At 32.5% G+C, this 13,215-nt stretch overlaps 2 protein-coding genes across 2 annotated transcripts; both read left to right on the plus strand.

Annotated features, from left to right (window-relative positions):
* The first annotated feature begins 2,435 nt into the window (after positions 1–2,435).
* Positions 2,436–4,419, plus strand: LOC123656322 (regulator of microtubule dynamics protein 1-like). Its single transcript, XM_045592025.1, has 4 exons — positions 2,436–2,639; positions 3,135–3,320; positions 3,510–3,764; positions 3,849–4,419. Exons 1-4 carry the CDS (start codon positions 2,559–2,561, stop codon positions 4,197–4,199), a joined length of 873 nt encoding a protein of 290 aa, XP_045447981.1. The 5' UTR covers positions 2,436–2,558; the 3' UTR covers positions 4,200–4,419.
* A 6,933-nt stretch (positions 4,420–11,352) lies between these two features.
* On the plus strand, positions 11,353–13,130 carry LOC123656346. The gene is made up of 2 exons (XM_045592043.1): positions 11,353–12,598; positions 12,882–13,130. Exons 1-2 carry the CDS (start codon positions 11,369–11,371, stop codon positions 13,095–13,097), a joined length of 1,446 nt encoding a protein of 481 aa, XP_045447999.1. The 5' UTR covers positions 11,353–11,368; the 3' UTR covers positions 13,098–13,130.
* Positions 13,131–13,215: the final 85 nt, after the last annotated feature.

Genomic DNA, 13,215 nt, shown 5'->3' on the forward strand with positions numbered 1-13,215 from the left:
CTATTTTTCATAACCCTAACTTATAAGAAGGGGGGGGGTTCAAGAGGATTAATAACATATATGGCAAAACAACGTTTACGGGGTCACCTAGTTTATATGGCTAATTGGCTAGCAAACACCGGTGCAATCCTGGCATGGAACAAATGTTTGTAAAGACCAATACAGATGTTTGTCGTAGTCTAAATGTTAATTAATTAATTCTTGGGTTTAATGGCTTTTAGTTGTAGTCTAAATGTTGTGTTGTGTGTTTCCAGGTTATATCTTTATACATGTTTCACAGTCTAGTGAAGGTGCAGTAACCACGTTTCACTGGTTATGTACAATTTTGATGTTATTACATTCTTTTTATGATTGTAATTGTAAAATATATCAATAAAACTACTTTATTAAACCTATATTAATATTTTAATACAATATATTTATGATACTAACGGAAGTTTATTAAACCTATATTAATTTTGTAATACAATATATTAATGATACTAACAGAAGTATCACCGCACCTAACGTGCCGACTGCTCAGTCTTAACCGCTTGGACATCCGAATAGTTGTTGGCACGATTACCGGCCACATGGCACTTAATCACCAACTATTCATTATGAAAGCAACGGACAGTCCTCTTTGCAGGGGATGTCTGGCTGCTGAAGAAACAGCCGCCCACGTAATCCTGGAATGCGAGGGAGTGGCCGCACACCGGGCTACCATCCTTAATGAAATAAGGATGCTCCGAGAAGCCTGTGAACGCCCCAGGAGGCTTCTGAACTTCTGGAAGGAGCTGGGCTGGCTGAATTAGCCAGCCCTCTTTTCACGCATAACGGACCACCTTTGTGTCTAAATGCGGAAAACCGAGCCCACAACAATACAATACAATACAATATATTTAGATTAAATAAATCGAAAATTATAGGGTTAATTTCCTTAAATTTCGATATTTATACTTAACAGGCTTTGACCTAAGAATGGTAGTTTGTATAAGTGGCTTTTATGGTGAAAACGTTCAGCTTAAAATTATTTACATAGCTAGAAAAATTTTATATTGACTTTAATCAATAGTAATACGAATGTAGCTCCGCTAAATATAAACATTTCTATATTAAATGTTTCACTGCCATTGTAATTGGCAGGTCTTTTAAAATTGCGACATAGTCTTCAGGACGTAAGTATTTTAAACAATTGAAGCAAATTACAATAGAAGGGTAAACACAATTACTATTCATAAATGTTGTTTAAAATATTTATTCATTTAAAATGTATATTGGAGTTTATTATTTTTAACTATCTATGTGAGGAATTTCTATTGTAGTATAAGCAAATGATTAAAGAATAATGTATTGAAATTAGTAATGTTAACCAGACTTGGTGTAAAATAGTAAACAAATTAGTAAAAAAATAGAATCATAATTACATCATCATAAAAACTACTATTAAATATATATATCAAAAACCATTATTACACGTATATTGCACTCATGTGCATTAATTTAAAATAAATCTACATAAAATTTTTGAAAATAATATATAAGTAAAGAAGGTGCAAATTAGAAGGTGCAAATTTTGATTTCAAACCAACAATTTCTTAGGAATATTTAAACTTATGATTACATAAGTATGTTGAAACTTATTTTAGCATGTTATAAACAGACTTATCACATAGATAAAAAGATTTAAAACAAATTACAAATCACTCAAATGTTGTATATATTGTTTTTATTTTTAATTGTGTAAGCATAATTAAAGTAACGTAAAAGTTAAAACAATCTTGTCAAATTTAAATATATTTACATATTTTGTGTAATACATATAAAATACCGTAATTAGATAAAAACATTTTCTCCCATAATAATGATAAAAAAAACTTTTATAACGATATTAAACGTTTAAACTCAAAGCGCATTAAGTAATTGGCGCGAATCATTACAAGGATAGATATGTATCAAAATGAAATTAATATATGTATAATGATTATTACCTGATCTCTGCATAATGAAAACGATATCGGAGATATTATTTACATCAAAAACATGTCTATCACACTAAATTCAACAACACTTCACGATACTGAACTGTCAACAGTTACACCCACCCTTGGACCGGGTAAAAATTGATTTTTGAATAATATTGCCATTTTATGTAATAAAAGCATCAATAACGTATTTTCTTACAGTTTGTGACTTTGTGAAGTTTGTGAGTTGTAACTTTGTGATTAAAATTTTTATATAAGTTTATTATAATAAAATGTTATGTATGTATTTTTTATTATAACTACTACATATTTTCCTCCAAAAATACATGAATGAATTATTTCCAGTACAATGATTTCGATATTTCTTTTCAATTTAATTTTTTTTATTAAGTATAATTTAGATAAGTAAAAAAAACGACGCGGGTGTTGTGGGCGAATTTTATAAGTGGAACGCATATTTCTCGCAATATAGCGGCATGGTGAAAACTTGATGTTCACAATTATTTTGATGTTGGTACCTAAGAAGATCTAAAAGTTTGCAATAATAAATAATTTTATAATATTAAAATAAAAAATATTTAGAAGAATTAAATAATGGGTTCAAGAATTATAACACTAGAAGCCTTAACGTTCCAAAAGATCTTTAAAAATTTTTACAAATCAAGCATTCCACAGGTAGGTAGATTATTTAATAGGTTTTCTAAATAATTACATTGTATTGCGAGTGGTATGCAGGGTTATGGGGGACTTCCTCCAAGCCCTTTCACCATCTATCGCCCTTAAATTCGTGTCAAACGATTCTAAATCCAATCCGGTTCGAATCCCGTTTGGAATGGATATTGTATTTTGTACAAATATTTCTTTACATTTAGGATGTCTGTCTTGTGGGTCTCCCCACCGTGCCTCAGAGAGCACTTTAAGCTGTCGGTCCCGATTGTTATCATGTATACCCGATAGACGATTGTCCTCATAATAGGGAATATATCCTCCAACCCGCATTGGAGCAGCGTGGTGGATTAAGCTCTAATCCTTCTCCTAATTGGAAAGAGAGGCCTATGCGCAGCAGTGGGATGCTAGAGGCTGGATGCTAAAAAACTTAAAAACTTGTAATAGATAAAAATAAATAATATTAATAACCTTTCTTAGATTAAATTTGAAATTATTTTTCAGATTATGTTGTGTAGGACACATACCTTTACATTCTCTGGCCTTTGGTTTTTATGGCCTACAAATGCAAACAAAAATAGTTCAAATGTAAAGGAAATTAATTTAATTCCATCCATAACAGAAATGGCTGACAAAACATTTGAGATGGGTAAATACGAGGAAAGTTACAATTTACTCATAAAATATAAGGTGATATATAATATAATGTTTACTGACAATATCTTTTTAAGTATGTAATCAAAAAGAGTACATCCAAATATGTGTGTATAGTTGTTGTGGTGATATGGTCAAAATATAAGTAAAAACTCTGACCATTTTCAATTTCATATTTTGCATACTAAAAATGAAGATACATATTTCAGTATTTCTTCAGTACAGATTCAAAATGATGTAGAAATAAAGTGGAGGATATGCCGTGCTCTGTACAATATGGCAAAAGATCCAAAATACAACAAAAAAATTAAAAATGAATTAATTTCTCAAGCTTATGACATTATAGTTGAGGAAGTTCAAACTAACTCAAATAATTATGCTATTCAAAAATGGTATGCTTTAATATTGGATGCTAGAAGCTCTAATGAAGGTATCCAAACAAAAATAGAAGAATTAGAGAATGTCAAGAGACACATGGATGTAAGTTCTATGCACAAATTAATGATAAATAATTAAAATATTTTAAATACTAATTATTCAATACTAAAACATAAATTGTTACAGCTAGCTGTTAAATTAAATCCAAGTGATGCTGGTCTTTTACATATGCTAGGTGAATGGTGTTACCAGATAACAGAATTGCCATGGCATCAAAGAAAAACCGCTGATGCTATTTTTGCTAAGCTACCCCATTCTACGTATGAAGATGCACTTCAGTATTATTTAAAAGCGGAGGAAGCACAGCCAAGATTTTACAGTATTAATCTTCTCAGAATTGGTCGTTGTTACCTTAAGCTTAAAAAAGAAGATCAGGCAAAATATTATCTCAAATTAGCTGCAAGTTACCCTGCAAAATCTGATGATGATCATCGAGCAAATAAAGAAGCGACAGAGTTGTTAAAAAAATTAAAATAATGATTAAATATTTGCTTAAAGTATGACATACATTCCAGAAGTGGATATACAAGGGGAAGTAAGGTTATTATTATAAATGTTCATTGTTTGAATGATTGATTGATTCAACTGTAACATCCCACTGCTGGGCATGGGCCTCTTTCTCACCCTCTTTCTGCCTTCACCCCCTTTTTTCTCGCCCTATTTCTTTGAGCTGTTTGCAATAAAATTGTTAGTTTTACTGGTTTTCTCATTTTTAACCAACGTCAAAAAAAGGAGGAGGTTCTCAGTACGATTGTATTTTTTTTATGTGTTACCTTAGAAATTTTAATTGGATGGACGAATTTCGATAATTCTTTTTTTAATCGAAAGGTGGTGCTTGTCATGTGGTACCATTTTAATTTTATAAAGGTCCAACTAGTACTTTTCTACTATATTATCAACTATGAGCCAAAAAAATCATAATAATCATTCTAATTAACTACTAAATATTATTCTATTTTTTTTTTTATGAATTGCAAAAATAAGAACCTAAAAATAACAAAGAATCCAATGTATGATCACATAACCTGATTCTTGATTGTATTGTATATTTCGTTCAAAAGTTAGAAGTGAAAAGAGAGCGCGCATTTGATTTATCTTATGTAGGAATGGAGGCCAGTAGGGTATAAACAGAATTAACGTAATGTATATATTTTATACTTTTGATAGATAAAAAAATAAGTATAAGTTGTTTTATTTCAAATCCCGAAAATCCCGGAACTTTACAACTGTAATGCCGGGAATTATATCAAGAAAAATGAGCCGGGATCCCGAAAACGGAATTTCCTAATTATACATGCCTCAAACCTTTTTACTGAGTATACCGATTAAGATGATTCTTAAACGGTTTTATTTAGCTCACCCCGTTTGTTTTATTTTTTATTATTCTTGGGTCAAATTTAGTAATTCAAATTTCACCCTCTTCCTGTCAACCGATTAATCTGAAATTTTGTATACACTTTGGATTTTGGTGACAATACAATTACGTTTATTCATTAACATTATAAATTCAAGATGGCCGCCGCTACAAAATGGCGGATAATTTATGTTTTATTAATCCCATCAATATGGGTATCAAATGAAAGGGCTCAACAAGCAGAATACAATAAACTATAAAAAATTGAAATCCAAGATGGCGGCCGCTACAAAATGGCGGATAACGTAGGTTTTATCGATCCCATCAATATGGGTATCAAATGAAAGGGCTCAACAAGCAGAATACAATATACTATAAAAAATTGAAATACAAGATGGCGGCCGCTACAAAATGGCGGATAACGTAGGTTTTATCGATCCCATCAATAAGGGTATCAAATGAAAGTGCTCAACCAGTATAATCAATGTACTATATAAAATTAAAATCCAAAATGGCGGCCTCTACAAAATGGCGGATAACTTAGGTTTTATCAATCCCATCAACATGGGTATCAAATGAAAGGTCTCAACAAGTAGAATACAATTTACTATGCAAAATTGAAATCTAAGCTGGCCGCCGCTACTAAATGTCTGATAACAATTTTTTATCAATCCCACCAATATGGGTATCAAATAAAAGGGCTTGACAAGAAGAATACAGTGCACTATACAACCTCAATATTTAAGATGGGCCTTGCAATAATGAAGCACTAAATGAATTAAACAGAATGCGAAATAAAAACTAAAAACTAGAAAATAAAAATAGGTAAAAAAACTTTTTAAGTTAAACGGTTATATGTTAAACATACATTGCAATGTTTAAGATAAATGTACTAAAAACCAAAAAATAAAAAATAGATACAGTCGTGGGAATTATAAACATAAGCATAGACTAGACTAAAATAAAACCGTGGGGCACGTCAATTGTCTACAAATTATCGACTTAATGTGCGATAGAAGAATCGTTTAATTCGTCGTTAAAATAGGCAGTTAGCTCGCAGACGGTGAGGAAATTACTTACTATTTTCTTGCTCATGGAAATTCCAATAGTTATACACTCCATGTAAATAAAAGAGATGTTTCAACTAGTTTATCGTTGGACATTCACACTGCTGGCTGGCGAGGAATCGTTTCACTGCTCGTAGTTTGTCTTTAATCGACAAAACATATGATAAAAGTACTACTCGCTCACCACCATGAAACCCTAAAACTCGCTTATAATCGAGCTTGCTAGCTTGTTTCCACATTCTAGCCCTACTTATCACACGTCCATCGTTGTCGGTTGAACAACTGCCTAAATAAAGTGTAACATTACAAAACAAACATTTTAATCAACGATTGTAGACAATTGACGTGCCCCACGGTTTTATTTTAGTCTAGTCTATGCATATGTTTATAATTCCCACGACTGTATCTATTTTTTATTTTTTGGTTTTTAGTAGGTATATTTATCTTAAACATTGCAATGTATGTTTAACATAAAACCGTTTAACTTAAAAAGTTTTTTTACCTATTTTTTTTTTTATTCGAAACCGGATGTGATTTGAGATTAGTACTTTTTACTCGTAATCTTTGACAACACGTATTTGCTCGACTATTTTTTCATCTTTCTACATTGTATTACTTGTAGATGTAATTGCAACTAGTTTTTTTTTTTTGCAACCATTCATAATTACTTACGTGATATGTCCTCTAGTGTGATAAGAAAACTAGTGTCTGACTGAAATGGGTTTTCTAGCTGAAACCGAAACTTACCTAGACAAATAGTGTTTAAATAGATGTGTATTGTATTTTTACAATTTAATTGCTGTCTGTGGGTATACAATTAATTATACACAGGCAATGATGAATATTATTGTATAAAGGCATTTAAATGGTGTTAAATGAAAGATAATGTAATAATTAAAGTACCAGTTTATATACAAATCTTAATCTATAATATATATAAAAGCGAAAGGTCACTCATCACGAAATCTCCGAAACTATAACACCTACAAACTTGAAATTTGGCAGGCGGGCTCCTTATAAGACTTAGACATCCGCTAAGAACCGATTTTACGAAATTCGACCCCTAAGAGGGTAAAACGGGGGTTAGAAGTTTGTATGAAAGTTCTGTTTTGAAGTAAGAGACTTGAAATTTAAAAGTGCTCTATAGATAGTGAGAAGGTATTCAAATAATTTATCTTTAGAAATCAACTCCCTTTTGGGGTTAAAACGGGGTATAGTAGGTTGACTCACTCATCATTAAATCTCCGAAACTATAACACCTAAAAACTTGAAATTTGGCAGATAGGCTCCTTATAGGGCGTAAACATCCGCTAAGAACTGATTTTACGAAAATCGACCCCTAAGGGGATAAAATGGGGGTCGGAAGTTTGTATGAAAGTCTTATGTTTTTGAAGTAAGAGACTTGAAATTTAAAATGTATGCTCTATAGATGGTGAGGAGGTGTCCAAATAATGTATCGTAATTTATATATATAAAAGAGAAAGGTCACTAACTCACTCATCACGAGAATCGCTGGATGGTCTATCCATCCAGGTTGGACAAAGATAAAATTTGGCAGGGTAGTAGATTATAGTTAGCAGACGTCCGCTAAGAACGGATTTTACGATATTCCACCGCTAAGGGGGTTTAATTGGGGTTGATAGTTTGTATGAAAAATTTACAGCCTGAAAATAAAACTAATAAAAATGAGGTGTATAGAGAGATTTTATAAAAATAACTATTAAATTATACTAAATTGTGCCTTTTAAAAAGTTACTCAGCTTGATAAGCATTTCAAGTGACTGAAATAAAAAATAATTTGCGTTAAACATCTTAATAGTAATGCATATCTTCATAACCACGCGGACGTAGTCGCGGGCAACAGTTAGTGTATTATAAAACAAAGTTCCTAAAAGTGTATGTGATCGATTGGCTCAAAATCTACTGAACGGATTTTCATGCGGTTTCACCATTGGAGGGAGAGTTCCACCATTGGCAAGAGGAAGGTTTACGGAATGGCTAAGCCGATTTTGATGAGAGTTTCACTGGAGGTTTGCCGGGAAAACTTTGTGACACACTAATTTCAACGCGGGCGAAGCCGCGGACACAGCTAGTATATATAAATCTCGTGTCACAATGTTTGTCCTCAATGGACTCCTAAACTACTTAACCGATTTTAGTCAAATTTGCACACCGTGTGCAGTTTGATCCAAATTAAAAGATAGGCTATATTTTATTTTGATATGTTATGTTATTATTATATTTCAGAAAAAAATAAGGTGATACGAAGTTCGCCAGGTCAGCTAGTAAAATTATATAGTTTTTTTAATGTTATGAATTTTCACCATAACACATGTAACAACTTCTATCTTCTCTAACTAATATCTATCTCCCGCTCAACTTCCGTTCCTCTCGTAACGCTCCCATCACGCTTTCACCAGCTTACTCCCCAAATCAAGCGCGTGTCAGATTATTTTATATTAAGTAATGAAATAGTTAGTTTATAATGTATCTATCTATATAGGAATGTATGTATGTCTATAGAGATGTTCCACATTATTATTGTTACTGTTGCTTGTTTATTTTATTTCTTGTTTGGTGTATACTAAAGTGTAAATAAAGAAATGTGGGTAGGACTATACTTTTTTGTCGTCGTCTATAAAACGAGTGTTCGGACTCGATGGGGGATTCTTGTTTGTGACTTCGACCGGTGCGGAGCTCTCGGGGAAAAAGATAAGTATTATTATGTATTAGTTATGGTATACATATAATTATAATGAATAAGTACTTATGTAATAATATTGGTGATAAATTGTTACAAGATATTTAATTCATTATACGCTTCTTAAAGATAAAAGTATTTAATTTCACTGATCAGATAATAATTCTTAAATTAATAAAGTATGAATATATTATAAATTGTTTATTATTTATATTTTACTTTCTTTTTCTTAACACGTGCGTAAAGAAATTTTACATCAATAAATAGTAATGAAATAATAAAATTTAACTTTTAATGGGTGTAATTGTTTACCATATTTTGATAATTTGATAATATACATCAAAAGATATAGGGGCTAAGATCTAGACTAGGTAAAACCGAATTAGAAAAACCGAATTATGGGGTTTTTGGGTGTGGAGGGTGAAGGGTGTAGAGGAATCTATACAAGGTAACAATGTCACACCTCAAAACCCCATGGTTATGGAGATATCCATGGTTAAAGTTTTGAGGTTAGAAGAAGAATTTAAAGCTATTATAATACCTTTGAGCTCGTACTGTTTGCATTGTGTGACAAATCGACACTTTTAAACAAAATAACGCGTCAGACATAATATTCTAATAAAATTAGTAACATTGCGTGCTAGAATATAGGTTTAGAAATTCGAAAAATACCCAAAACCGAATCGGAGCACCCCACTGTCCACGTGGTCTTGGTCTGTCCTACCCCTAGTGTTTGTTTTTGTGCCGCGGAGGCGCGGGGGGCGCGGGGGGTGCTTTCGCACGCAAGGGCGGAAGGGCTGCACTTCCCGCAGCGCCGGAGCCAAGCGTTCCTCTAACTTTCGAAATTCTTCTTCTAACCTGAAAACTTTAACCATGGATATCTCAACATTTTTGAATATCATATCAAAAATTGACCGCTCCAGCGGGATTCGAACCCGCGTCTCCGACTGACCGTGTCGGCGCTCTAGCCAATTAAGATATGGAACGATGTACCCGCTAGAGCGAAATTTTTGATATGATGTTTTTTTTTTTTTTTTTTCGGTTTAAGCGAACCGTGGCGCCGTCTATAGTGAGTTCTTTACAGAGACCCGTAACTATTCAAAGTTTCATATTACAATGAAAATCTTTGATAGGAGGCGACACCATGCTATTTTTAATATGTACGATTTTATTTTTGTGTTACCCACACATTAGGAATTCTAAACATTTTTGAATATCATATCAAAAATTGACCGCTCCAGCGGGATTCGAACCCGCGTCTCCGACTGACCGTGTCGGCGCTCTGGCCAATTAAGCTATGGAACGATGTACCCGCTAGAGCGAAATTTTTGATATGATGTTTTTTTTTTTTTCGGTTTAAGCGAACCGTGGCGCCGTCTATAGTGAGTTCTTTACAGAGACCCGTAACTATTCAAAGTTTCATATTACAATGAAAATCTTTGACAGGAGACGACACCATGCTATTTTTAATATGTACGATTTTATTTTTGTGTTACCCACACATTAGGTATTCTAAACCTTTTTGAATATCATATCAAAAATTGACCGCTCCAGCGGCATTCGAACCCGCGTCTCCGACTGACCGTGTCGGCGCTCTAGCCAATTAAGCTATGGAACGATGTACCCGCTAGAGCGAAATTTTTGATATGATGTTTTTTTTTTTTCGGTTTAAGCGAACCGTGGCGCCGTCTATAGTGAGTTCTTTACAGAGACCCGTAACTATTCAAAGTTTCATATTACAATGAAAATCTTTGACAGGAGGCGACACCATGCTATTTTTAATATGTACGATTTTATTTTTGTGTTACCCACACATTAGGAATTCTAAACATTTTTGAATATCATATCAAAAATTGACCGCTCCAGCGGGATTCGAACCCGCGTCTCCGACTGACCGTGTCGGCGCTCTAGCCAATTAAACTATGGAACGATGTACCCGCTAGAGCGAAATTTGGATATCTCCATAACCATGGGGTTCTGAGGTGTGACAGTGGTACCAGGGGTAGCGTTCCCCACCCTCTCCCCCCCTTCCCCCCACGGTCCCGAAATTCGGTTTTACCTAATCTAAAGCTTTACCGATATAGGAGTTTGAAAATATTGATAAATGAATTTTTTCAACGACTTTATTGATTTTTAATTAAATAGTTTAAGGCAAAGAGCAGTTGCTCTATGGTTTAAGGTAAGCAATTTAAAAGGACAACATAGTTGAATTGACGCATTGAAAATCCATCGATTAGTATTTTTTTTATTACAAATATCATTATTTTGCATGCTGGGGTGGGGTAGGTATTAGATTAATAGCTTCCAAGAATTATAGACTTGTCAATTATACATATATGGTCTGTGCTCACGCTTGACAATAGAGATAGAGACGTCATTTAAATTTGAATTCTGAAAATCAAGTCGTTATAAACTCGAACTATTTAATATCTATGAATGTATAATATAAACACGTTTATAACTAATTAAAAGTTTATATTCAAAATATTGTAATTAGTGCTGTGTGTTTTGTTTATTAATATAAATGGCCCAGTGCAACTCACACGAAAATCTCAGTGATGATGAAATATTTTTTGGAAAATTATCACTAAAAGAAGTGAAAAAACGTCTTTTGCCTGATAATCACCGTCAAACTATTATGTTCGTATTTATTTGTTTCTTAAGATTGATTATCATGGTGTATATTACTTTGTTAATAATTCGAATTAAAAACCGTTTAATAATATTGTTAACTTATTTAAGGTGCGGTACTGAAACTGTTAGAGTTTCGGATGACGAAAGCGTTAGTATAATTGAAACTCATTCAGAGCCGGATATGTATTCTGTGAGAGACACAATCACATCTCTCGATTACTCTAATGCTAGTTTTGCTTCAAGGGCTTCTATGGGATGGGACATTAAATCCGCAGATGATAGCTTTTTAAAAATTGAAGAAATGGTAACTGAGTTGTGTATTTCCCCAAATAAAAATAAAAAGGAGGAATTAGACAATACTTTAGAAGTAGTTGAATTTATTTTGAATAATGCACCTTTACATGACAATAGAAATAACAAAACTGTTCCAAATGTAAATGAAAAAGGCACAGATGAAATTGTTTCCAAAGTTACTGATAGTTTGAAAAATTGCTCAGAAGTAAAAAATGAAAACGTGAAAACCATAAATACAGCAAATGTGGATACTATTAATTGTTCAAAAAGTTGGACAGAAGAAAGTAATGAAATTGTGGGAACTGTAAATACAACAAATATTGACACAAGAGTTATTATCTGTACACAAAGTGGCACAGAAGTGATAAATGAAAATGTGCAAACTTCAAATACAAACAATGTTGATAGTAATTCCCACATCAAAATTGAAACATCTCATGAAACATCACCAAAAACACCCTCAAATTTGAAGAAACATATTCAAAATTATAAAATTAAAGGTATATCAACTCCATTGACTGAAATTAAACAAACTAAAGATGTTTTTAAGACTCCTAAAAATCCCATACCTAAAAAGAATCAAACACCATCTTCAAAGAAAACACCAGGCAAAACAAATGCTTTTCAACACATAACCAGCCCTGTAGCATCTTATATAAAAAAATGTCCGCAAGTTCCGTTATTGAGAGATGTACACCCAACAAAGCCTCTTCCTGGTACCTCATCTATTCCTAAGTTTATAAAAAAGGCAAATGGTGACAAGGGGAAAGAAAATACTACCCTACTTCCTTCAATTGCTTATAGAAGTGCTAAGAAAACAAAAATGGTAAATATAAGATAATGTACTTTTCCATGTCAAAGTTGTATTATTTCTAAATGTGACTTGAAAGAACACAGCATTAGAAAACTTTATTTTTAATAGAAGCCTTTTTTCATTTTACTTAAACAGAATTATTTTGTTTTGTTAATGCTAACCTGCTGCAGATCAAAACAAAACTTTTTTGTAACATTATATAAAAAGTCTTTAATTTGTTGATTTGTGTTATTTATTTTAAGGTTGTGTACTTCATACATTATTTTTAATAAAAAATAATATTGTTTTATTTTAGATAACAATACCAGATAAGGAAAAACTACCACAAAGTCCATGGGCTAAGAAGATAGCTTCTTCACTGCCAAAACCTATTGTTATTACACATGATCATAGAGAAGTTACTTCTGTGAAAAAGCCAGTATTCAATCACCAAGAGGACAGTTTTGCCAATCTTTCACTTCACCAAGCTGATGTATCTGTTTGTACTCAAAAATCTGCAGTATCTAAATAATTGAAATAATAAATTTTATACTTTGAATTATTGTATGTTTGTATTAATTTATTAACTCTAAAGTTACTATGAACACTGATAGCCAGGGACTATGGAGAACACATAAATTAATGTAATG

Source organism: Melitaea cinxia, chromosome 1, assembly GCF_905220565.1.
Source record: "Melitaea cinxia chromosome 1, ilMelCinx1.1, whole genome shotgun sequence".
NCBI classification, from domain to species: domain Eukaryota; kingdom Metazoa; phylum Arthropoda; class Insecta; order Lepidoptera; family Nymphalidae; genus Melitaea; species Melitaea cinxia.